Here is a 21556-nt window from a genome sequence, read left to right on the forward strand (position 1 = left end):
ACAGACAGACAGAGAGACAGACAGACAGACAGACATACACATCTAGACAGACAGAGACAGACATGCGCAGACAGACAGACATACAGACAGACAGACAAAGACAGACAGACACAGACAGACAAAGACAGACATACAGACAGACAGTGTCCAATAAAATCAGTTTCATTTCAAGCTTACTTTTATTTTTTATATAAAAATGGTCAGTACACATGATGTAGAAATACAACATTCTACAACTATGGATTCCTCTGAGTCACAGAAAACAAAATTCTCTGATATCTGAAATAGTACAAACTTCAATAAAAATACAAAACTGAAATAAAGTCTTTTGATCCGTATAAAATGTATAAAATCTCTACACATAAGTCTAAGTTTACATTACTCCAAATCTAAAATAAAAAAGTATTTCAGTCCATGTGTAAATTCTATAAAAACTGTATAAAGTCCAATACTTCATGTAAAAATAAAATATTACATCAGTTAATTTCTGTAGTTTTCTATAAACTCTTCTGAATAAAAATTACACAATGTACAATAATTTTGTTTTAGAAACGAAATTGGCGACTATAAAATGAGACTTAAAACTGACAACCATTCTGTATTAGTTGTACAGTGCAGTGTGTACTGCAGTGGTAGCCAATCGTTGCGTCTGTGTCTGTGTAACAACGAAACGTGAGTCATAGCGCCCTCTGTCGACAAGGAGTGTCTACTATTCACTCCATCGGCGCCAGTGTTACTGTCAACATCTCTCGTGAGCGCTGTGTTGAAAAATCGTGAAATATAGCGATAAAAATCGTCATTGAGTGGAAATTTTGGATGACATTAATCTTAAACACTTCAGCGGTGATACAGGTAAAGTTATTTATATTTCTTGCATTCATGAAAATTAACAGAAATGACAAAATTGTTTTACACTTGTGATAGCAATACAAATCTATGGAGGTCAGCTACAGTTGTTGACTGCTGTTTTACCAAAATTTATAAAAATATCAAAAATATAAAAAATATCGCTAATATTTTCATATAATGTTTTACGCATGATAACAAAAAAAATTCATCCAAAATGATGACTTACAATCCAACATTTTATCAAAAAATGTAAAAAACAAAAAACAAACCTACATTGCTTGACAATGACATGATGTAAAACATATAAACATTATCAAAATATGAAAATATTGTAGAATTGTATTTTACACAATATTGTCATTTCTGTTATCGGTACAACACCTTTACACATTTACCACCCTCTGTCCATGCAATGCAATCTGCATTCACTGCAATACCCCTGGGACTCTTCACATCATCACCATCACATATTGTACCAATGAATTCTCCCATTACATTAAATTCTAAGATTCTATTCTCCTTCCACTCACATACAAACAAATTATCAGAGTCATCTGTACAGATTCCTCTGGGTTCCTTGATGAGGTGATGTGACAATTGAGTGAGTGTGTTCAGATCTTTATCCAATATATGGATGCATGGCCTGGTACGGCTGTATTCAGACACCATGATGTTTCCTTTTGTATTCCCACAGATAAAGTTGAGACCACCACCAGTCGACAAATGAGATGATTTAATGACGTCATGACTTTCACCGTCTATACAATGTACGTAATGATCGTCTATGGTGTAAATATATCCCATTGACACACACACAGCCCTGGGACTGATACGTCTATTTTGATATGTAAGTTGAAGTACATATTTTATCTTACTATCCTCATTACAAATCACCAGACTATTGTTATTGTGATCAGGAATGTAAAATATTCCGTCTTTTGATACAAATACATCGTAAGGATAGAACTTCTCATCAAATGAATTGAATTGAATGATATGTTTACAATGGAATTGACAGTCGTAAACCGAAACCCTGCCATTGTCAGTCACAACAAAGTCTCCATTATTCCTAACAAACAATCCCCAAGGCTCTCTAAGTTTTCCTGCTTGTGTGTCTTCACCTGTGAATACACGGATAGTTCCTTTCTGGGGTAATCCTGGAATAAAACAAGGAAAGGTCAAAGGTCAACAAGCAGCCATTTTGAAAAATAGTGTTTTTTCTAGTTTTTTCTAAAGTTTCTTGTTTTGAAATCAAATTGATTTGATAAAGGTACAAAAATAAATGTTTATGTCAACACTAACCTGTTACCATGGCAACGGAAAATAAACAAATACAGAAAATGATAATTTTACAAGTTTTTATTGGTGAATGTCTTGTAATAGTATTTTTTGGAATATAAATTACATAATGTATTAATAATATTTTCATTTTTAGTACGTAGGGTAAGTTTATTTGTTTTACGAGATTTATTTATTTACTCCAATTAATTTTTTCAAACAAGTCAATATTTTTTTCAACAAAAGACATTGTTTATAATTTATTATATAAATTACAGTGTTAATATTATTGTTTGTTTGTTTAGTAAATAGTTCTTTCCTCCAATCAATTATTTTCATGTAAACAACTTTCTTGTGGTTATTGTTGTGGGTATTTTATTTAATTTTTCTTTCAAGTTTTCTTTTTTTTTAATATTTTTATTTATCTTAGTTTTTTCATGACATTTACTTCAAGTATATTTTTCTTGTACAATGTAAATTATTGTTGAATGTTTGTTTACTCAAAATATATTTCATAACTCAAATGATTTTGACATTTTTCATTGTCAAGATATTTTGTGTATAAAAATTTGACTTACATAATAGTTTCAAAGTTTTATTTTTGATAAGATGTAGGTTTATTTGTTTACTAGATTTGTTTCTTTACTCCAATTATTTTTTTTCATTCATGTCAATATTTTCAACAAAGGACATTGTTTATAATTTATATTAATAAAAATTACAGTGTTAATATTATTATTGTGTGGAGATCAGGTAAGATTGTTTGTTGTATGTTTGTTTGCTTGGTAAATAGTCATTTGCTCCAAGGATTTTCCTGTAAATAACTTTTTATTTTTGTGTGTATTTTATTTATTTTTTATTTTAATTTTTAATGTTTTTGTTTTTATTTATCTTATTGCTAACGGCTATTCATTTGTTTGTTCATGATATTTACTTCAAGTAACTGAAATGTTTGTTTACTCAAAATTAATTTCATTCCTCCTTTGATTTTGACATTTTTCTTATTGTTTTTGTCATGTATTTTATTTTTTGTATAGAAATATATTATTTGAATGACATAATAGTGTGAAAGTTTTATTTTTGGTAAGATGTAGTTTTATTTGTTTACGAGATTTGTTTCTTTACTCCAATTATTTGTTCATTCATCAATCATGTCAATCTTTTCAACTAAAGACATTGTAATTGTTTAATTTATTTTTATATAAATTACAGTGTTAATATTATTATTGTGTGGAGATCAGGTAAAACTTTATTCACTAGTTTTGCACAAATAATTATTTTCTTGTTTTGTAGGTGCCCCATGGACAATAAATGTTCTGTGTATCAAGTTTTGGGGGTCATGATGTATTCTTTGATAGTTTAACTTAGAGGTAAGATTTTGTAGTTTTTGTTTTAACATATATTTCTGATGACTCACAATGACCAACTGCAGTACACCCCTAGGGGTGATGATGCTGACGAGATGTTAGTGAAACTTTTGAGATTATTCTCCATAATTTATGACGCTGACTGTCATTATTAATATTTCATGTTTAACACATCATTATAATTCTCTCCGATGCTAAAGTATGACCAATTGAGAACTTCCCAACCTCGAAAATCCGAGGTTAGTTAATATGCTAAGCTGTTAGAAATGTGTTAATTGGCCTCATCATCTATATCAACAGAAATAAAGAAGTGTCGGGTATTTGCATAATCTTCTTTTCCATCTTTTCATTGTATGCATGGTGCGCTCAGACCACTATAGAAAGAGGTTGTCTTGCTGCTAGACGTTCGGGCTTCTCCCGACGAAGTTCGCTGTGACGGCGAACGCCCATCCTTGTCGTATTGTAAATTCGGAATAACACCTGAGGTCTAGCAGCTAGACTAGGACATGAGTAGCTGTGGCCAGATTCATAGGAAGTATTTATAGTAGGAGCACAGAAACTTCAAAGGCTTATTTATTCTTTATTGTTTAATATAATGTCGTAGCGTTATTTTACAAATTGTGACGCGAACTTGGCCGCTTTAAAATGAACACGCAGGACAATAGCCACCTTAGCTCTGAAATATGATTTGAGAACTCTCTGTCAGCAGTTGTGTCGCAGTTCTCTGAGTGCACATTTCCAAACTTTGACCCGTCTTTTTTACACCTGACCCCATGAAGACGCGACATTACACAAATACCCATTATCGGATAAAATCTGATTTTAGACTCTAGGTTAGATGCTTGCTCTGATTCACTTTTTATGATATTATCCTATAAAAAGTACTCTGTACGTGCGAAGAGTAATATTAGAGTCTAAAATTCGATTTTGTTGGCGTCTGTCAAATCGCTACCTAATCTTGCTGCTAGATGTTCGTGCTTTCTTTCGATACTAATTACTATAAGCGAACGAAGTTCGCAGTGAGGGCTTGCCTTGGATGTTCCATCCTCGATAGCGATGTTCGGTCGTGTGTCGTATTGTATTGGAAGAACATCCGAGGTCTAGCAGATAGACTAATCGCTACCATGAAAAGAGGCCAATGGTTTGCGTGATGTTGAAAATAAAACATCCATATGATTATTATATTGAAACGGCTTAGTGAATACACACAACTAGCACTATAAACGGAGATGTGTTCCAACTCAGACTCAGACCACTAATGAATATTTTCAGTGATCTGAGGTTACACAGACAAGGAACACAAAATTGCAGTCCCGTGCTTTTAAGTTTTATAATGTTTTGCACTCGCAAATCCGTGATCAAAGAATGTACACTTGCTATTGGATCCAGGATGAATAAAGTTTAAACGTTGTAAACCTTTCTCGAATATATTCTGACAGTGATGTTGAATTTGAGGGAAAATTTTGTTTGACAATAGAATAGACTAGCCAAGATTACTGACTACATAGCTCTTCAATGTAAGTGTGAGCAGTGAAGTGAAAACAGCTAGTGTACTTCCCGTTTCTCGGACAAGGCAACATTATATCGCCCTTCACATGCTATTGTTTGTAATTGATAAAACAAAAGGCGTTCTATGGAATATCATATCCCTTCGTCGCTAAAATTAACAGAGACGAGAAAATGACGGAAATGCAAGTTATCGAACATTCAGGACAAACACCTTTTTCAGTTAGAAAAACTTCCCTTTTTGAAATGGAGATTAGTCCCCAGCATCATTTTCACAAACCTGCGAAGAGGCCTTGATTGACACAACATTGTACAGTCATGGACACAGTCTATCTGAGAGACATTCCTTACTGTTCACAAATACAGACATTTCTACTAGGCTACATCCATTTCGTAGGGTCTATGATCCATCTCAGACCGGTTGACCACTAGTGGTCTGAGGGTCCATGTCGCCCTGCTTGCATACGGAGTAAGTCGCCTACAAAGAGACAGTTGTGAAACCTGGGCTTACCTGAAATGCTAGTATAGTAGTAACTAAAGATTTAACGCATCTGTGTTCAAATATCAGCAATAAATCGACTATTTAGTAATTTTACCTCGCCTTGGCTACAAAAGTACTAGTCCCAGTCCGGAGGACCAGAAATCCCGAAATCACAAGTTCAATCGTAAAATTTATGCCCAAGCGGACGCCCGATCAAATGTGGCGGAGTTTGTAAGGTGGGACTTTGAAATCAGTCGGAACTGGAAAAGTTCCGATTTCGACACCTTTTGTGATCGTACCAGCGACTACTATCGTCAAAAAGATGTAAAATGAGTACATATTCGACCGATTGCTAATATTTGATAGCTTTATAAAAAAAAATTATATGTAATTATTTTGTTATTGGTGCGAAAGTATTTTGTTTTCGCACTCGCTATAGGACGGTTACTTTTCGTAGGACGGTGTTGAGCGAAACGCGTGCACCGTCTGCAAGCAGGACTGTGAGCCATGGTACAACATCTGAGCACAGACAAGGAACACAGTTTCTTGTCTGTGATGTGAGGTACAACTACTGACCATTATCGGATTGAGAGGTGTCAACGAGTTCCAGCAAGATGCTTAGTTTAGACAAACAAGTTTTATTTACACATAGCCCCAAAGCATAGGCTGGTGGCGTTATTCACCATATGGGTACAGGTGTTAGAAGGTGCTAAAATGTGTTACTTTTAGCATCGGCAGAATTGTAATGTTTTTAAGACAGTCACTATTTATTTTTGGGTCATATAATCAAATTTGACATGTGTTCTTGGTGAATTATCTGTGCATTGTAAAATACTTTTATTTATTGATCACAATGTTTTATATTGATACTGTAACTCTGTTATAGATTATTTATTCTGATGATATTACCTTCGGTTTTTCAAGATAGACACAAACTAAAACTATTGTCACAACATGTTGATACAACAGTGATAAGCTATTGAATGGATGTTGGTTTAATTATAGTCTCAGTAGGGAGGTGTCTCTGAAAACTAGTTTATTTTGCATTCCATGAACCTGCAGTGCTGTTTTGGGATGTCCAGTGTTTACACTATGTTGATCACAGGGTGATTAGAATCGCACAACAGAAGAACCACTTTATAATCTACCACATTGAAGAACAATTAATAGATTTAGTTTGCATCTATTGTAGTAAACCGAAGGCTGGATTACCTGTGTCGTATATTTTAGACACATTTGATGTCTTTTTGTTATTTTTAGTAGGTATTGGACAGATACAGTCCCTTCCTTGTATTCCTATGACTTATCTGGATTTGGGATAAAAACATAGTTTTAACACAGCTGTGGCAATAGATATGTTGACAGGTTTGTAACTATTAATGACTAACACAGTTACAGAACATTGTGTACCTCAGTTCACACTTGTTTAGGCTGGGTCAGAATTTACTGCAGGGGGAGGGGGCTGGGAAGAAATTGGGGGGGGGCATGAAAAAAAAGTAAGGGTTCAAAGAAGGGGGGGGGAGCTCATGAAAATTCTGATGGTCTGAAGGGGGCAGCATTAAATCTCAGGAATGATCGTTTACCAAGTAAATATAAAAATTTGCCGCCTTCTTTCTCTCTACACCTTATTTCTATGCCTATCTGTTTCTCTCTCTCTCTCTCTCTCTCTCTCTCTCTCTCTCTCTCTCTCTCTCTCTCTCTCTCCTCCTGTGGAGATTTTTTTGAGCATTCAAAGATCAGGAGTAGTTGTTTACCTTGTAGTTTGCACAACTGTACACTTCATTTACCTACCATACATTTAATTATGAGGCAGTCAATAACCAAGCAAATGTGTGTGTTTGCCAAATATCTCTGAATAGGTAAGTTAAAGTGTAGGTAATATAGCCATAGAGTCGTATAATAATGTATTTGACTCAAGTAACATTGGGGTATTGAAGACAATTTTCAAGTACTCTATGGCTTTCAATAATATGTATGGATTGACTGTGCTAAAGGTTTTATAGATATGCTTACACTTGCTTACTTTCCTTCACGTCAGATATTGATAAGATAACTGTTATATTTATCGTGTGATTTGAATGCCCAACATTTTCTTTTGTTGACTTTATATTTGATAAAAGATTTTATTGTATTCTGTAAAATCATTTTAAAACACTTTTATTTCCAATTTTTCTTTTCCATAGGTGCTGTAAAGTTATGAACTCCTTCACTCACCATTCTGCTTCTAAACCAATGTATGTCTGTCCAGATTTTGAAAGTAAGCATGTAGATGATTTATATTACTTTGTGTACTGTCAGTGAAAGTAAGTAGATAAAATGATTTATATTACTTTGTGTACTGTCAGTGAAAGTAAGTAGATAAAATGATTTATATTACTTTGTGTACTGTCAGTGAAAGTAAGTATATAAGTTACTTTGTATATACTTAGTATTTATTCAGTGTACTGTCAGTGTTTTTGTTAGGATGCCGGATGGTAAGAAAGTAACATCTATCTGAGTTCTGTAACCTTGTTTTGCCTGGATGGGCCACAGATTTGTTTTGTATAAGTTATGGGAGTTGTTGAAAGCGTTAGCAGATTTCCCCTCCACCTATGTTACCAAGGTACCTAAACCATAGCAGTAATTTTGTAAGTGTGTGTTTGCTAATTGTCACATGCTGCATGTTTGAAAAGGGAATAGTGGAAAGCAATGTATGCTTAGATGGTTCAACTCCATCAATTCCCCAAACTAGAGTAGCAAGTAACATGCATTGTGTACATGTATGTATGTATGTATGTATGTATGTATGTATGTATGTATGTATGTATGGATGGATGGATGGATGGCTAGGTGTGTGTGTGTGTGTGTGTGTGTGTGTGTGTGTGTGTGTGTGTGTGTGTGTGTATGTATGGATGGCTATTCAGATGCAGATTATATTGTCGTATTCCTAAAAAAACCTTCTGATATATGTTTTATTTAAATACTAGTTGTGTGCAAATACATAACCTATAACATACAATCTAATAGTCAGCATGTACAATGTACATACAGAACACACACTACTCAGTGAGGATTCAAACACATAAAATATAATCTAGCATCTGTACTGTCTCCTCAAATGCCCCCTAGAGGTTAACCAGGCATCCAAGTTAAAGATGTTTGATTCTGATGATTAACATAAAATTTACATAATCATGGTGGACAGCCTAACAGCTGTTGATACACAATCATGCATGTGAAGTGACTTTTTACTACTAAACAAAATAACAATATAATGAAACTAAATGACTGAAACAAAACAATAAGGACACTTAACACTAAATCGATCTTGAATAAAAAAGTAAACAACTATGACCTTACACCTGCCTGTCGACATGTCATCGATGGTCTGCATCACATATGTGTAGCAGTGTGCATGTTACATTTGTTTTGTTATGCAAATAAATGAGTGCGCTCATGAATAATTGATCGAAATGAAAGTTTGGTGGGTTTAGAACAGTTGTCTTGACTTCATGGAATGTCCAACACACACCATGTTATGTTTAAATCTATTAATTTCAGCGATAATAGTATTAAAGATAAATTACAAAAAAGTCAAGATGGCTGTTGACAGTTGGTGTGTGTGTATGTATGTATGTATGTATGTATGTATGTATGTATGTATGTATGTATGTATGTATGTATGTATGTATGTATGTATGTATGTGTCTGTAAGTATATATGTATGTATGTGTATGTGTGCATGTATTTATGTATGTACGTACGTATGTACATACATACATACATACATACATACCACATACACACACATATTACATACATACGTACGTACGTACGTGTGTGTGTGTGCGTGCGTGCGTGTGTGCGTGCGTGCATGCATGCATGTATGTATGTATGTATATATGTTATTATGTATGTATGTATGTATGTACATATGTATAAGTATGTATGTATGTATGTATGTATGTATGTATGTATGTATGTATGTTATTATGTATGTATGTATGTATGTACGTATATGTTATTTGCCAAATACCGTTCCATATCTTGCTGCGAGAGGTAATTTTTCCGGTAATAACGGAGAGCCGGAGGCGAGCCGTTATACCGGAAAAATTAACTCGAGCAGCAAGATCTGGAACAGTATTTGGCAAATAACATACTTATACGTCACCTGCGACGATGAATTAATTTTTGAATGTCTAAAAATGCTGTTTCATTTTAAATAAAATCACTTCCGCGTTATACTGTTGAGCGTAGTATCATCCACCACTCCGATAACTGCAATGCGGTTGTTTACGCGTCAGCCTTAAACTTTATCATCCAATCAGAGTGCGCGTTTGCTCAGTAGTATGATGTATTGTTTACTATTTGCATATCACTCAGCGATATATTCAAACTTATAACCATCAGCTAAAAAATGAGTGCGTCTTTGTTTTGCGTACTGTATTCCATTAAATGTACAAAAATGTTCGTGATATGCTATCTTGTTCTAGTTAGGCAAAAACTGCACCCTCTGTGGTGGTAATTTTCATATCCTTCATAAATTTAGGAATTCATGTTTACGATCGCGTGACGACCGCGAGTTCGCCGTCACTGGACTTTCGCCGTTCTGTGTGAAATGTTTGGCTTTTTCCCTGTAACATGAAAAGTACAGTTCAAAGACTTGTTACAATTTATACAACGGTGATATTTTGTTCGGTTGACAACAAATTTGGCATTGGAAATGCTGGTTATAGCTGTATTTCTAGTTGTCTGCTAGATTTGTTTACAAGGGGACGTGCAGTGATCATGTGATACAACAAGCAAAAATACGGCTGTTGGTGAAAAATACGCCTGTGTATCTGCAGGGCTCTCGACCAATCAGAATGCGAGATTGGTGACAGGTGACGTATAAATATGTATATGTATGTATGTATGTATGTATGTATCATTGTATGTATGTATCATTGTATGTATGTATGTATGTATGTATGTATGTATGTATGTATGTGTGTATGTATGTATGTATGTATGTATGTATGTATGTATGTATATGTAATTGTATGTTATTAAAAATCTTGTTTGTACTTTATTGGATAAATGCATGTGTACATGTTTGCACTTTTGCATGTGTCTGTTTGCGGTGAAAGCATGCATGAGAAGATCATCGGTCAAACCAGGCAATCGTCTCTCTCAGGTCAGCTTCAACTTCTGTGTCAAATCACCTGTTTTCTACCGAAAATTCCATACGATCTCTTCTTTGATCAAAAATAATAATCGTCTCTCTTTTTTTAAACGAATCTTTCAATACTGAGGAGAGAGTTTGCAGCCAGAATTATGCAGTGCATTTATTTGTATTTAACATAATCACAACAATGCAAATGAGAAAAGTAAATGTTGTTACTGTGTTTTGCTCTGTACTCAGTGCTTTAATTTGGTCAAATTTCCCCAATTTTCCAATGTTGATTGGCTTCGTTCTAGACAGGTCAAAGTATTCAAAGTATTTGGGTTATTTGTAATAACAGGTACAGATATCAAAATATATATTTAGAAGTTTCTCTCCAGATTTGACTTTTAGATTTCGAGAAACCAAATGAATTTGAGAGCCATGGAATTTTACTTCATTGTGGCGTGCATCGCAAAATTCTTGAACTGAGGGTTACATAATGGTCAGTACAAAACACAGGAACAGGCCAGGTACAGGCCAGACCAGGTACAGGCCAGTCTAGGTACAGGCCAGGTATAGACCAGGTACAGGCCAGTCTAGGTACAGGCCAGGTATAGACCAGGTACAGGCCAGGCCAGTCTAGGTATTGCCTGAATATTTTTTTGGATTCACATTCGGATCCATGGTAAATTTCATATTCCCTTTAAATGCTAATTCAACAATGTTAGTTCTCAAATATGTTCACATTCTATGAATACTCTGGACCGCTCAAACGATATCTCTCTTGAAAACAATTTATTACCAATTTTGAAGAGTATGCACACTTAGATGTGTCATAGAGTGTGTAGTAGGCAAGTAGAAATCAAAGTCTATTTGTTACATTGGCACAAAGGAAGTGAGTATCAATGGTAGGTGTATACCCAATGATGGAAATCTAATAGAATGCACCCATCACCTGACCTGATTTTTCATGCCAACTTTCATTAACTTTTGATTTCAATTTTGTATTCATACTTTTATATACCTTCACACATCACCATACTGCAATGTCTCTTCATTGTCCAGTACGGAAGTCTATTGGGGACTTCATATTTCACACTTCACAGTTCATTCTTCACATTTCATACTTCATACTTCATACTTCACACTTTACACTTTACATTTCACACTTCATTTTCACACTTCATACTTCATACTTCACACTTCACATTTCATACTTCATACTTCACACTTCATTCTTCACACTTCATACTTCACATGTCACACTTCACACTTCATACTTCATTCTTCACACTTCAGTCTTCACACTTCACATTTCACACTTCACTTTCAATCTTCATAATTCACTCTTCACACTTCACACTTCATACTGCACACTTCACACTTCATACTTCACACTTCATACTTCACACTTCATTCGTCACACTTCATACTGCACACTTCATATTTCACACTTCATATTTCACACTTCATACTTCACACTTCACATTTCACACTTCACACTTCACATGTCATACTTCATACTGCACACTTCACTTTTAATCTTCACACTTCACTCTTCATACTGCACACTTCACACTTTATACTTCACACTTCATATTTCACACTTCATACTTCACACTTCACAAAAGGGAAGATGAATCCAAAAACATTTTCTGGCCTGGCCCAGCGTGTACCTGGCCTACACCTGCGTTTTGTATTGACCGTAATACATGACGTAAACAAATTGTATAGAATCAAAGTACAGACCTTTAGCATGCTTACCATGAAGTACGTAAACATTCCAATGGACTCTAGCAATGTTATGAGGTTTGAATTTGTTTATTATTTTTACCGTGGAAACGAGTGAACATATCCCGGGTATGTAGGGGATCGCGAAGGCCCAGCAAAGTCGAGTGTGGCAAGCTTTCCTATACTGAGACTAGCTAGCGGTGTAGAGCTAAATTTCTTGCATAAATCATAAAATTGTTAGTTGCGTTAATTTGACCTGATCACACAACATCATGTCATGTCATGTCATGTCACATATACGTGTAATTGTTCTAATAATTTTCAGATTCAATGCAAGACTACAAAGTACTGTATTCAACTCTGGTTTATGCAGCTACTTTCTTTTCCAAATTTTCCTTTTTGCCAATTGAGGTTATATCATGTACTATAGCCAAGATTTCTCGATCATCAATATTAATCGATCACGATCATTTTCCAGGGTTTTCCAGGGGTAGGGAGCATTTTTCCAGGGTTTTCCAGGGAGGGTTTAAATTCCAGGGTTTTCCAGGACCATGCAAACCTTGCTTAGCATACTTAGATTGGTATCACAAAGTCCTGAAAATTTCAGATTTCTTATAGTTTGGCACACCTTTTTGCCAATTGAGGGTGATATCGTGTACTATAGCCAAAATTTTTGCATGCCAACAATTACTATGTGCTGAGGAACAGATAACTAAAGACTACCCTTACAGAAAGCATAGAGTTTAAATCTGGTACACTTGTTTAGTTGACTGTGTGATAAATGACTGTATACATCTGTTAACAAAAGACAAGGAGATGAAGATTCTGATGTATGGTGTGCACTGTTGAAAAAAACATTATGATTTAGTACAACCAGAAAATATGAACCAGAAAATATACACCATATTTTCTGTTCAAATGTGTATAAGTCAACTTACAAGTGCTAAATTTGTAATATAGCTCACATCCTACCTTTTTCAACTTGTTTTATTTGAATATACACGTTTCTCCTTTCAGCCACCGATTCAAAGACTGCATCTACCTTCTCTAGGACATGTAGTAGTTTCTCTCTCTCATCCACGAGTTCTTCCTCTTTCTGTCTCACCTCTTGTTTCAGGTAGATAAACTCCATGAGGACTGTTTTCTCATCTTTGGGTTCTTGTAGGCTTTCCCTAATTAGGGCTATGGTAATGTCTCTATCCATACGTTTTGCTCTTTTTATTTGTTTTAGCATTATATTAAGCTCAGACTGTTCTGTTATTTTTGATTTTACGTACACTCTCTCATACAATATATCACTATATGATGGCGTGTATTTATCAGTCATGGTATCACCCTCTGCTACATCCTCAGCAGATCTGTCATCGGTGCCAGTAACTTCAGTTGTGATATCTTAAAAAAAAATAACCAACATCATTTTACTTTCTTTAACAATTCCTTCTTGTAATAAAGCTATGTTTTGTGTCATTGTCATTTGTTTTATATACCATATATATATATAAAGGGTCTCACTGGAGAGAACAGTGCTCGATGCAATATTAGTAGCGAGCATTATAGACTTAATTCAAAAGAATAAGGATGTTATAAGTCGTACTCAGAGTTTCACACTTCCTCAGCTTGATAATCACAGAGGAAGCATGAAACTCTGAGTAACGACTTATAACATCCTTATTCTTTTGAATTAAGTCTATAATGCTAGCTACTAATATTGCATCGAGCACTGTTCTCTTCAGTGAGACACTTACATATGAGTGTGTATATATATAACTAACTTTACACTGAGGTTCTATATATAAATGATATCATGAACAATACAGTTCTGACCCAAATATTTCAAAGAGATTGAGCTACTCTTCATCGGTGGGTCTCCAGTTCTGTCAAACAAATCAAGTTCTGTTACACTTTTAATACTGAAGACAGTAGTTTTTGTCATGCAATATATATATTGGTGGCCACCAATGTAACGTTCTTGTACTGTTGGGGTGATTTATTTGTATTCTGTGTTCTGTGTTTATTTTGATCATTTGACGATAAGGTCAAATTCTGTAAAAGAATAAGGTTAAAGGGTAAGGGGAGGGTAATCGTTGAATATATAGTAGTAGCTGCCACCAGGTACTAACTGACTTCCATTGATTAATTGTCGAACTTTAGCCAGCACCAACCAAAATAAAATTGAATGTTGTCTTCACTTGTCGTAGTGTTGTCGATATGGTCTTCTTCCGATGTCTCACTGGTTCGATGATTCAGAAATCGGGGAGGGGAATCTATAGTATGGGGTTAACGACCCAAAGATCGCCAGAAAATACACTAGAGAAAAATATCTCAAATGGAACACTTGACTTTATTCTCTTCAAGTATTGTGTAAAAGTTGAACAGATCAGAGTTGCTGCACTTATCGCCAAACTGGTTAAAGTAAAAGGTCGGCATTGTTGGGGCGGCATCTTTCTTTGACTTCGCTTGGGTCGGCATTGTTGGGGAAGCATCTTTCTTTGACTTCGCTTGGGTCGGCATTGTCGGGGCGGCATCTTTCTTTGACTTCGCTTGGGTCGGCATTGTTGGGCGGCATCTTTCGTTGACTTCGTTGGGGGCGGCATTGTCTGGGCAGCATCTTTCGTTGACTTCGCTTGGGTCGGCATTGTCCAGGCGACATCTTTCGTTGACTTCGCTGGGGGCAGCATTGTCGGGGCAGCATCTTTCGTTGACTTCGCTTGGGTCGGCATTGTTAGGGCGGCATCTTTCGTTGACTTCGCTGGGGTCGGCATTGTCGGGGTGGCATCTTTCGTTGACTTTTATGGGGTCGGCATTGTCTGGGTGACATCTTTTGTTGGGGGAACAGGTTTCTTAACTGGTGTTGAACTTGGCATCTGGGTAGTAATTTTTCTTTTCTTAGGTTTATCGGCCTCCCTCAAAGCTGCTAGTGGGTCATAACTTTCTCTGCCCAGTTCTCTTTCTAATTTGGCGCTGGAAGTTCACCTGGACTGTTGCAGGATTATTCCATGACAGTGTCGGTCCAGGTGGTGTGTTCTTCTTTTGGGGCTGAAATTATATTTGGGCTTCTTATCTGGACGTCTACAGATGTGATCAGTCAGTCGTCTAAATTTGCCTCCGCAGTGGATGCACACCAATCGTTCGGACGGGTGACTCCTTCGGTCCCGGGGTTCCTGAACATAATCTCCTTTTGGCCTTGACATCTTTACAGTGGGGGTTTGCCGACGAAGTGCGGTCCCACGAGGTTTGGGCCTTTTTATACTGCATTTCTCCCCAAATCATTTCTCTACATTTTAGCTACATCTTTTCCATTCCGTGTGTTACATTACAACTCTTACGTTGGCAGTCAATGACATGCAATTACGACGATAATTTGTCCTTGCAAACATGTAACCTTGGGCAAGGACCATAGTGGTGTGTCACTATAAGGTTCAGTGTTATATGTTTGGCGACCAATTTGTCTCAGTCACTAATATTTCCGATACACATTTTCTCATGATGCTCGCAAGCTGTAGACACGTGTCTGACGCATGTACTAAAAATTATGAGTCTATCCTCTCGTACTTGTCGATCCGTCCAAAATCTTGTATGTTATGACTTCTTTATCTAGCATCTCGTCAATTAACTTCGTTGTTTTGTTTCGGGCCCACACTGATTGGCGACAGGGTTGTTGCTTGATCGGTGGGTGGTCTCCAGTATTAATACTATGTCATGTCATGTTCGTGTATCCTACATCGTACTTATCGCTAGAGTAAACGTCTCGCCAAGTATGTAGAAAGTTCGCTATTATCGGTCGATTTTCTTCGCCTACTATGGTAAAGCTTTTGTCGAATAGGGGTTGTAGATGCAAAGGTACGGTAGTCATCGCTTCGTTAATTGTCATGTGATATACTGTATTTGTCTCTGGTACGTATTCCGGTAGTTCCTTGGTTGCAACAGCTGTGGTAAGGGCAATGGTCGTACCCTTGGGGATGTGAAAAGCCTTCTCCGAAATATTCATCATTCTTACAGGAATGGTATGTCTGCTAATGTCTACAAGAACTCTACCAACCATAACTCCATCTCGTTTAAATCGATCCTTTTGCGTCGGCTCTACCATTCCGCATACGCTGTTTTTGATTCGTCGTGACAATACAACGGCAATCACCATTTCATGTTCTGCAGGTATAGTTGTATTGTAGATCATCTTAACTCTTGCCCGCAGATGACCTCCATGTTGATTGAGTAAAGGGACACTTCCTTCATAAAAACCTAAGGTAAACAAATGGGTTCGTATTTCTGCTGGTGTCGCTAGAATGTAGTCATTGCCTACATCTTCGCCAATCTCTGCTACCATTGCTGTTAAAGTCGTTGTATTGGGACCGACATGAATAGTAAATTCTGTCTCGCCGCTTATGAATAGTGGGGTAACGCCATCGGCTTGCATCGCTGTCATGGTTACAGGTTGAAACGATGGTCTTTTGTTTCTTGGGATACGCTTATATACTTTATTAGAAATAATCGTTATTTCTGATCCGCAGTCTAGAAAGGAAATAACTTCCCTGCTGTGAATTTTCGCTGCTACATAAAACGCAAGTTTTGAAGTATTAATATGATTTGTAACCATTTGATTATGATTAGTGTTCACCTTCGTATTAAACGGTGTAGTAGAATATTTTGAATGTCTACTTTGCGGTTGTTTACGTTGGCGTAAAACGTTAAATTTCAGATGGTTTACTGGTTGTTGGGGTGATTCGCCGTTCGACGTCTCAGGTTGCCTATGGTTAACTCGTGATCGGGTCTTGTTGCTGTGGCCTGGAGGTCGACCCGTTCTTCCTCCAGTCGACTTCCATTTCCCTGTCGGGGATAGTTCTGTTGAACGTGTCCTCGTTGTCCACAACATAACATTCTCGTTGTTCGTACCATCTATTTTCATCTGTTTTATCTATACTGCTCTGTCTTTTAGGTTTTGGACAGCGGATGATATATCGAGTGTCTTCTGTTCAGTGGATCAGGATTACTGTTATAGTTATGATAGTCAGGGAAGTCATCGTGTCCAATGCAACAAGTTCGCCGTCATTCACCGTTCTTCTTGGCTTCCGCTTGTAGGTAAGCCTCGATGGAGACTGCTGCATGGATAGATTCGTCTAAGTTCTAGGGCATTCTCTATACAAGTCCATGCGAATGTTCTGGTCTGGAATAGCTTCGGTGAAGTATTGACGGGCCAGGCGATCAATAGCATTACAAGTTAATTCTGAGTATGCTAGTTCCGTCAATTCTAAAATTGATTGTCTAAGTTCTGCTCAAGACTCATTTTGACATTTCTTTCTACTACGAAGTTGCCAAAAATACGTTTCAGGCTGTCCACAAGTCTTCATATCGGGCAGTGGTGATGTCACTAATTCTGTTTAATACTTTCTGTGCGGAGCCACGGAAAGACGCTGCTAGAAACTGAGCTTTTTGATAACCGTCCCATTTATTAATCGTTGCGCAGGACTCGAAGTGGTTACAGTATTCTTTCCACGGTGTTCGCCCGTCGTACCTGTCTGGTGTGATGGATGGTTTCGTCGGGAAATTAATTCCATGTTCACTGAATTGCTGTCGACCATATAGTTGGGGTTGACGTTATAGTGAGGGTCGTAGTTCGTCCGGTGGAGTGTTGTAGTCATAGGGTTGTGTTGCTGGATGCCTATTTCAAGTATCTTTCCATCTATATTGTATATTACTATTGGGCGGAGATTGTTAGTCGGCATCAAATGTGTTGAGGTCGGTCTTTCGTTGTCTATTGGAGTCCGCGTCGTCCGTAACAGGTGTCCGTAACTAAGAGCGCGGGTCGGGGTGTATACTTCGAACAATTCTCGTCGATCGCGATCGTTCTCTGACGTAGTTGGTAGTGGCGTACAATGTATCGTTTTGTCATTGTACGGTGTTGTTGTGCCATTTCAATGCAATATATATATATATATATATATATATATATATATATATATATATATATATATATATATATATATATATATATATATATATATATATATATATATATATATATATATATATATATATATATATATATATATATATATATATATATTGGTAGTACTGAAACTCTTTCTTAGTTGTAACTCGGAGTTTCACGCATTGTGCGATGATCACACAATGTGTGAAACTCCAAGTTACAACCAAGAAAGAGTTCCAGTACTACCAAAACTATTACGCTCTGCCACTGCGGTATAGAGCACTGTCTTAGCAGATTGATACTCACCGAGTTATATATATATATATTATGAAGAAATACATTTTTGAAGGCCCCTAAAAACTCTCTCAAATGATTTCAAGGCTCCTTTAATTCTCAGCACTAACTACCACCTACACATAGCTCACTAGCAATGTACATGTACATTTGTATGGTAACCTTGAATTTCAAGGTACATTTTTAAAATAACACATACTGGCAGATAATAGCCTGTGTTTTAGAGTTACACATATTTTAGTACCTGGCACTTCATCCTTACAAGTTAGATACTCCTTGTAATCTATCCTTGTGTCCAGTGATATGTAGGTGAAACCAATGTCGTCCAAATCTGCCTCCATTATCAATGTTGTCTCCACCATTTCACTTAGACGTTTGCTTCCATACTCCTCCATCAAACATTCCAAAGCCTCACGTGACTGACATTTCATAACATAGGATCCGTTGCCATGGTGTCCATGTTTAACAGCCAAGCCTGGGTGAATCTTGCCTAACTTTCTAGGTAAGGTTGTATTTTGTTGTAGTATCTTACAAAACTCATCATCTACATCTCTGACTGTATTCCCTTTCAATGGTATGCAGCTATTGATTTCTATCTTTACAGTGATTTCACCTAAAGAGATTAAAACACTTTAAGTTAATACAGTGTTATGGATTTCAGTCAACTTTGTACAACTTAATAATAATTTACAATAATGTGAAAACAGTAATCTTCTCTCAGTGCTCTGGGTATCCTTCAGATATATTCAAGACAACACCATAATAGTTTGCTGATGTTTCTGGGGAAGCACTGACACAAACACCAGAGTTTTGAAATTTATAATATTTTAGGTAAGTTACAGCTGTTTGAATATTCCTCTGTTCTTGACTTGATTTTATGAATTTATAATGAGCAATTTGAAGCTAATATTTCAGTACAAATGGTTGATGTAGTAAACAATGGAAATAAAAATCAAACTTCTTGGAGCATGATCTCTCGAGACACAGTTATTGTATTTTGGAAGAATGATTCAATCATTTGCGAATTCGTGTTTGAAGTTAAGATGGTATCCATAGTTGATGTTATAGGCAAGTTTGAATCTATAGATAGCATTTAGATCAGAAGAGTTATGTACGTATACAATCAGGTAACATTGTGATGGCCCTGAAAGTAAATAGGTAGCCATGGTAACGGATACATTCCAGAACGTACTTGTATACGTCTGCACTCGGCTCATTAAGTGCTAATATAAATCAAGTTTGATAACTTACATTGTTTTCTTCTTTGCTCTTGTCCACGTGCATCATTGTCTAATGTGATGTCATCAGATAAATCTTGTGACGTCATTTTCCCACTCTCAGGTGTTTCTACCTCTGTAAGTAAGTCGAGATTTTTTCTTTGAAAATCACAAGATATATGTAATAAAGTAAAAACTGTTTTCATATGTGCCACGTGTCAATGTTTTAGTTTGGAGCTGCAATAGTATTACATTCATGTCACTGGATACATTGCAATATACAAAATGTGAACGAGTTATATAATATTAACATTATTCACAATTAAGATCTGGTTGGTATCTAAAATATCATTCCGGAAGATATGTATCATATGTCAAAGTTTTAGTTTGAAGCTGTAATTTGATCTCACTGGACACATTGCAATATACAAATCACATGAACGAATTATCTAATATTGTTATCTTTCACACTATAGAATGAGTGGTGTGTATCTAAAATAACATTCAGGGAGAGAAGTGCTCATGAATTAATATTAAAATATTAACTTAATGAAACCTTCCTCTTCATCGATATTTCGATATGTACAAGCCTTACGAAGGTCTAAGGTTGCATCTACCCAATAAAAAAAGCCAATATATTATAAAAACTATATATTTTATCAGTAACTTTACACATGAAATTGGTTACAGCTGTAACTGTCAATTATGTTTATTTTTCTCCTGCATTAGCAGTGCTTAGATTTGTAGATTTATTTACCAATGTTTGATGTATCCTGGTACTCTTGCAGCTCTGTAGTAACTAACTCTATGAAATCTTTATTAACATCTTTTAATCTCTGCTCCACTATTTGCTGCATAGCAAACCTTACTTCTTTGGCTCGTCTCAAGGCAAGTTTGTATTTCCTGCAGATATGGAAAATCCTTTCCTGTAAGTCGTGTGGTCCTTCAATCATGTCAACAACGAGTCGGTAAGAGTAGAGCCCCATGTGTTGTGTCACTAGTGTATGGCTAGGCGTGCCTCTAGCCATAATGACAGGTATTTCCGCACACATGGCAGCTAGTGTGAAATTTACGTAGTTCAGTTTAGATGGTGGTATGAGAACAAGATGTGATGAACTCAATTCTCTCTCAATGTGTTCAGTTGTTGACATCTCACCAGGTACTATCTTCAGTTTTGAATGTGGTTGAAGCCGAGCTATGAGACCTGGCTCATCACCAGCAGGTACACCAAGGATTCTCCATGTCGTAATCTTTCCTGCTGTCACAAAGTTTTTTTCTGCGACCCAGTTCATGGCACTTACAAGGACAGAGTCACTTTTAAGGTTCTCGACTTCATTTGGGTCAAGTAACGACAGTATGTTGAACTCCTTTGCTGTCGACTTTGGGTTTAATGTGGGTAAGTTGTAGAACTTCTCATCTGGTATAGGTGACAATTCAAAGTGCTTCATGTCAGGATGAGGTGGTTTGTATATTGCTCGGAAACCCTGGAATGAATCGGACCCGATAGAAAATACCGCATTGGACTTCTTAACTTCATCTCGTAATTTTTTCCATCTGATCTGTAGTTCTTCACTCTCACAGCCAACAATGATAGGTGTTATTGCATCTGGGTGAAGAAAATTAATCATAAACAGTGACGACCATGGGAACAGATCACTGTGGATCTTCAATGCTGCATCGGACCCTAGTATTGACAATCCGAACACAAAGCGAACATCTTCAACATCTTCCAACTTTGGAAAGTAATTTTCATGATTTACCAGCCAGCCTGGGTTAGGTTTT

General features: G+C 36.5%; 1 protein-coding gene across 1 annotated transcript; it reads right to left on the reverse strand.

Annotated features, from left to right (window-relative positions):
• Positions 1-564: 564 nt before the first annotated feature.
• LOC144450265 (uncharacterized) lies at positions 565-20795 on the reverse strand. The gene is made up of 5 exons (XM_078140861.1): positions 20532-20795; positions 19809-19910; positions 18802-19170; positions 13310-13729; positions 565-2006 (listed from the first exon to the last, which is right to left on the reverse strand). The coding sequence occupies exons 1-5, from the start codon at positions 20758-20760 to the stop codon at positions 1216-1218; spliced, it is 1911 nt and encodes a 636-aa protein (XP_077996987.1). The 5' UTR covers positions 20761-20795; the 3' UTR covers positions 565-1215.
• Positions 20796-21556: the final 761 nt, after the last annotated feature.

The sequence above is a fragment of the Glandiceps talaboti genome, chromosome 19 (assembly GCF_964340395.1).
Source record: "Glandiceps talaboti chromosome 19, keGlaTala1.1, whole genome shotgun sequence".
Taxonomy (NCBI): Eukaryota; Metazoa; Hemichordata; class Enteropneusta; family Spengelidae; genus Glandiceps; species Glandiceps talaboti.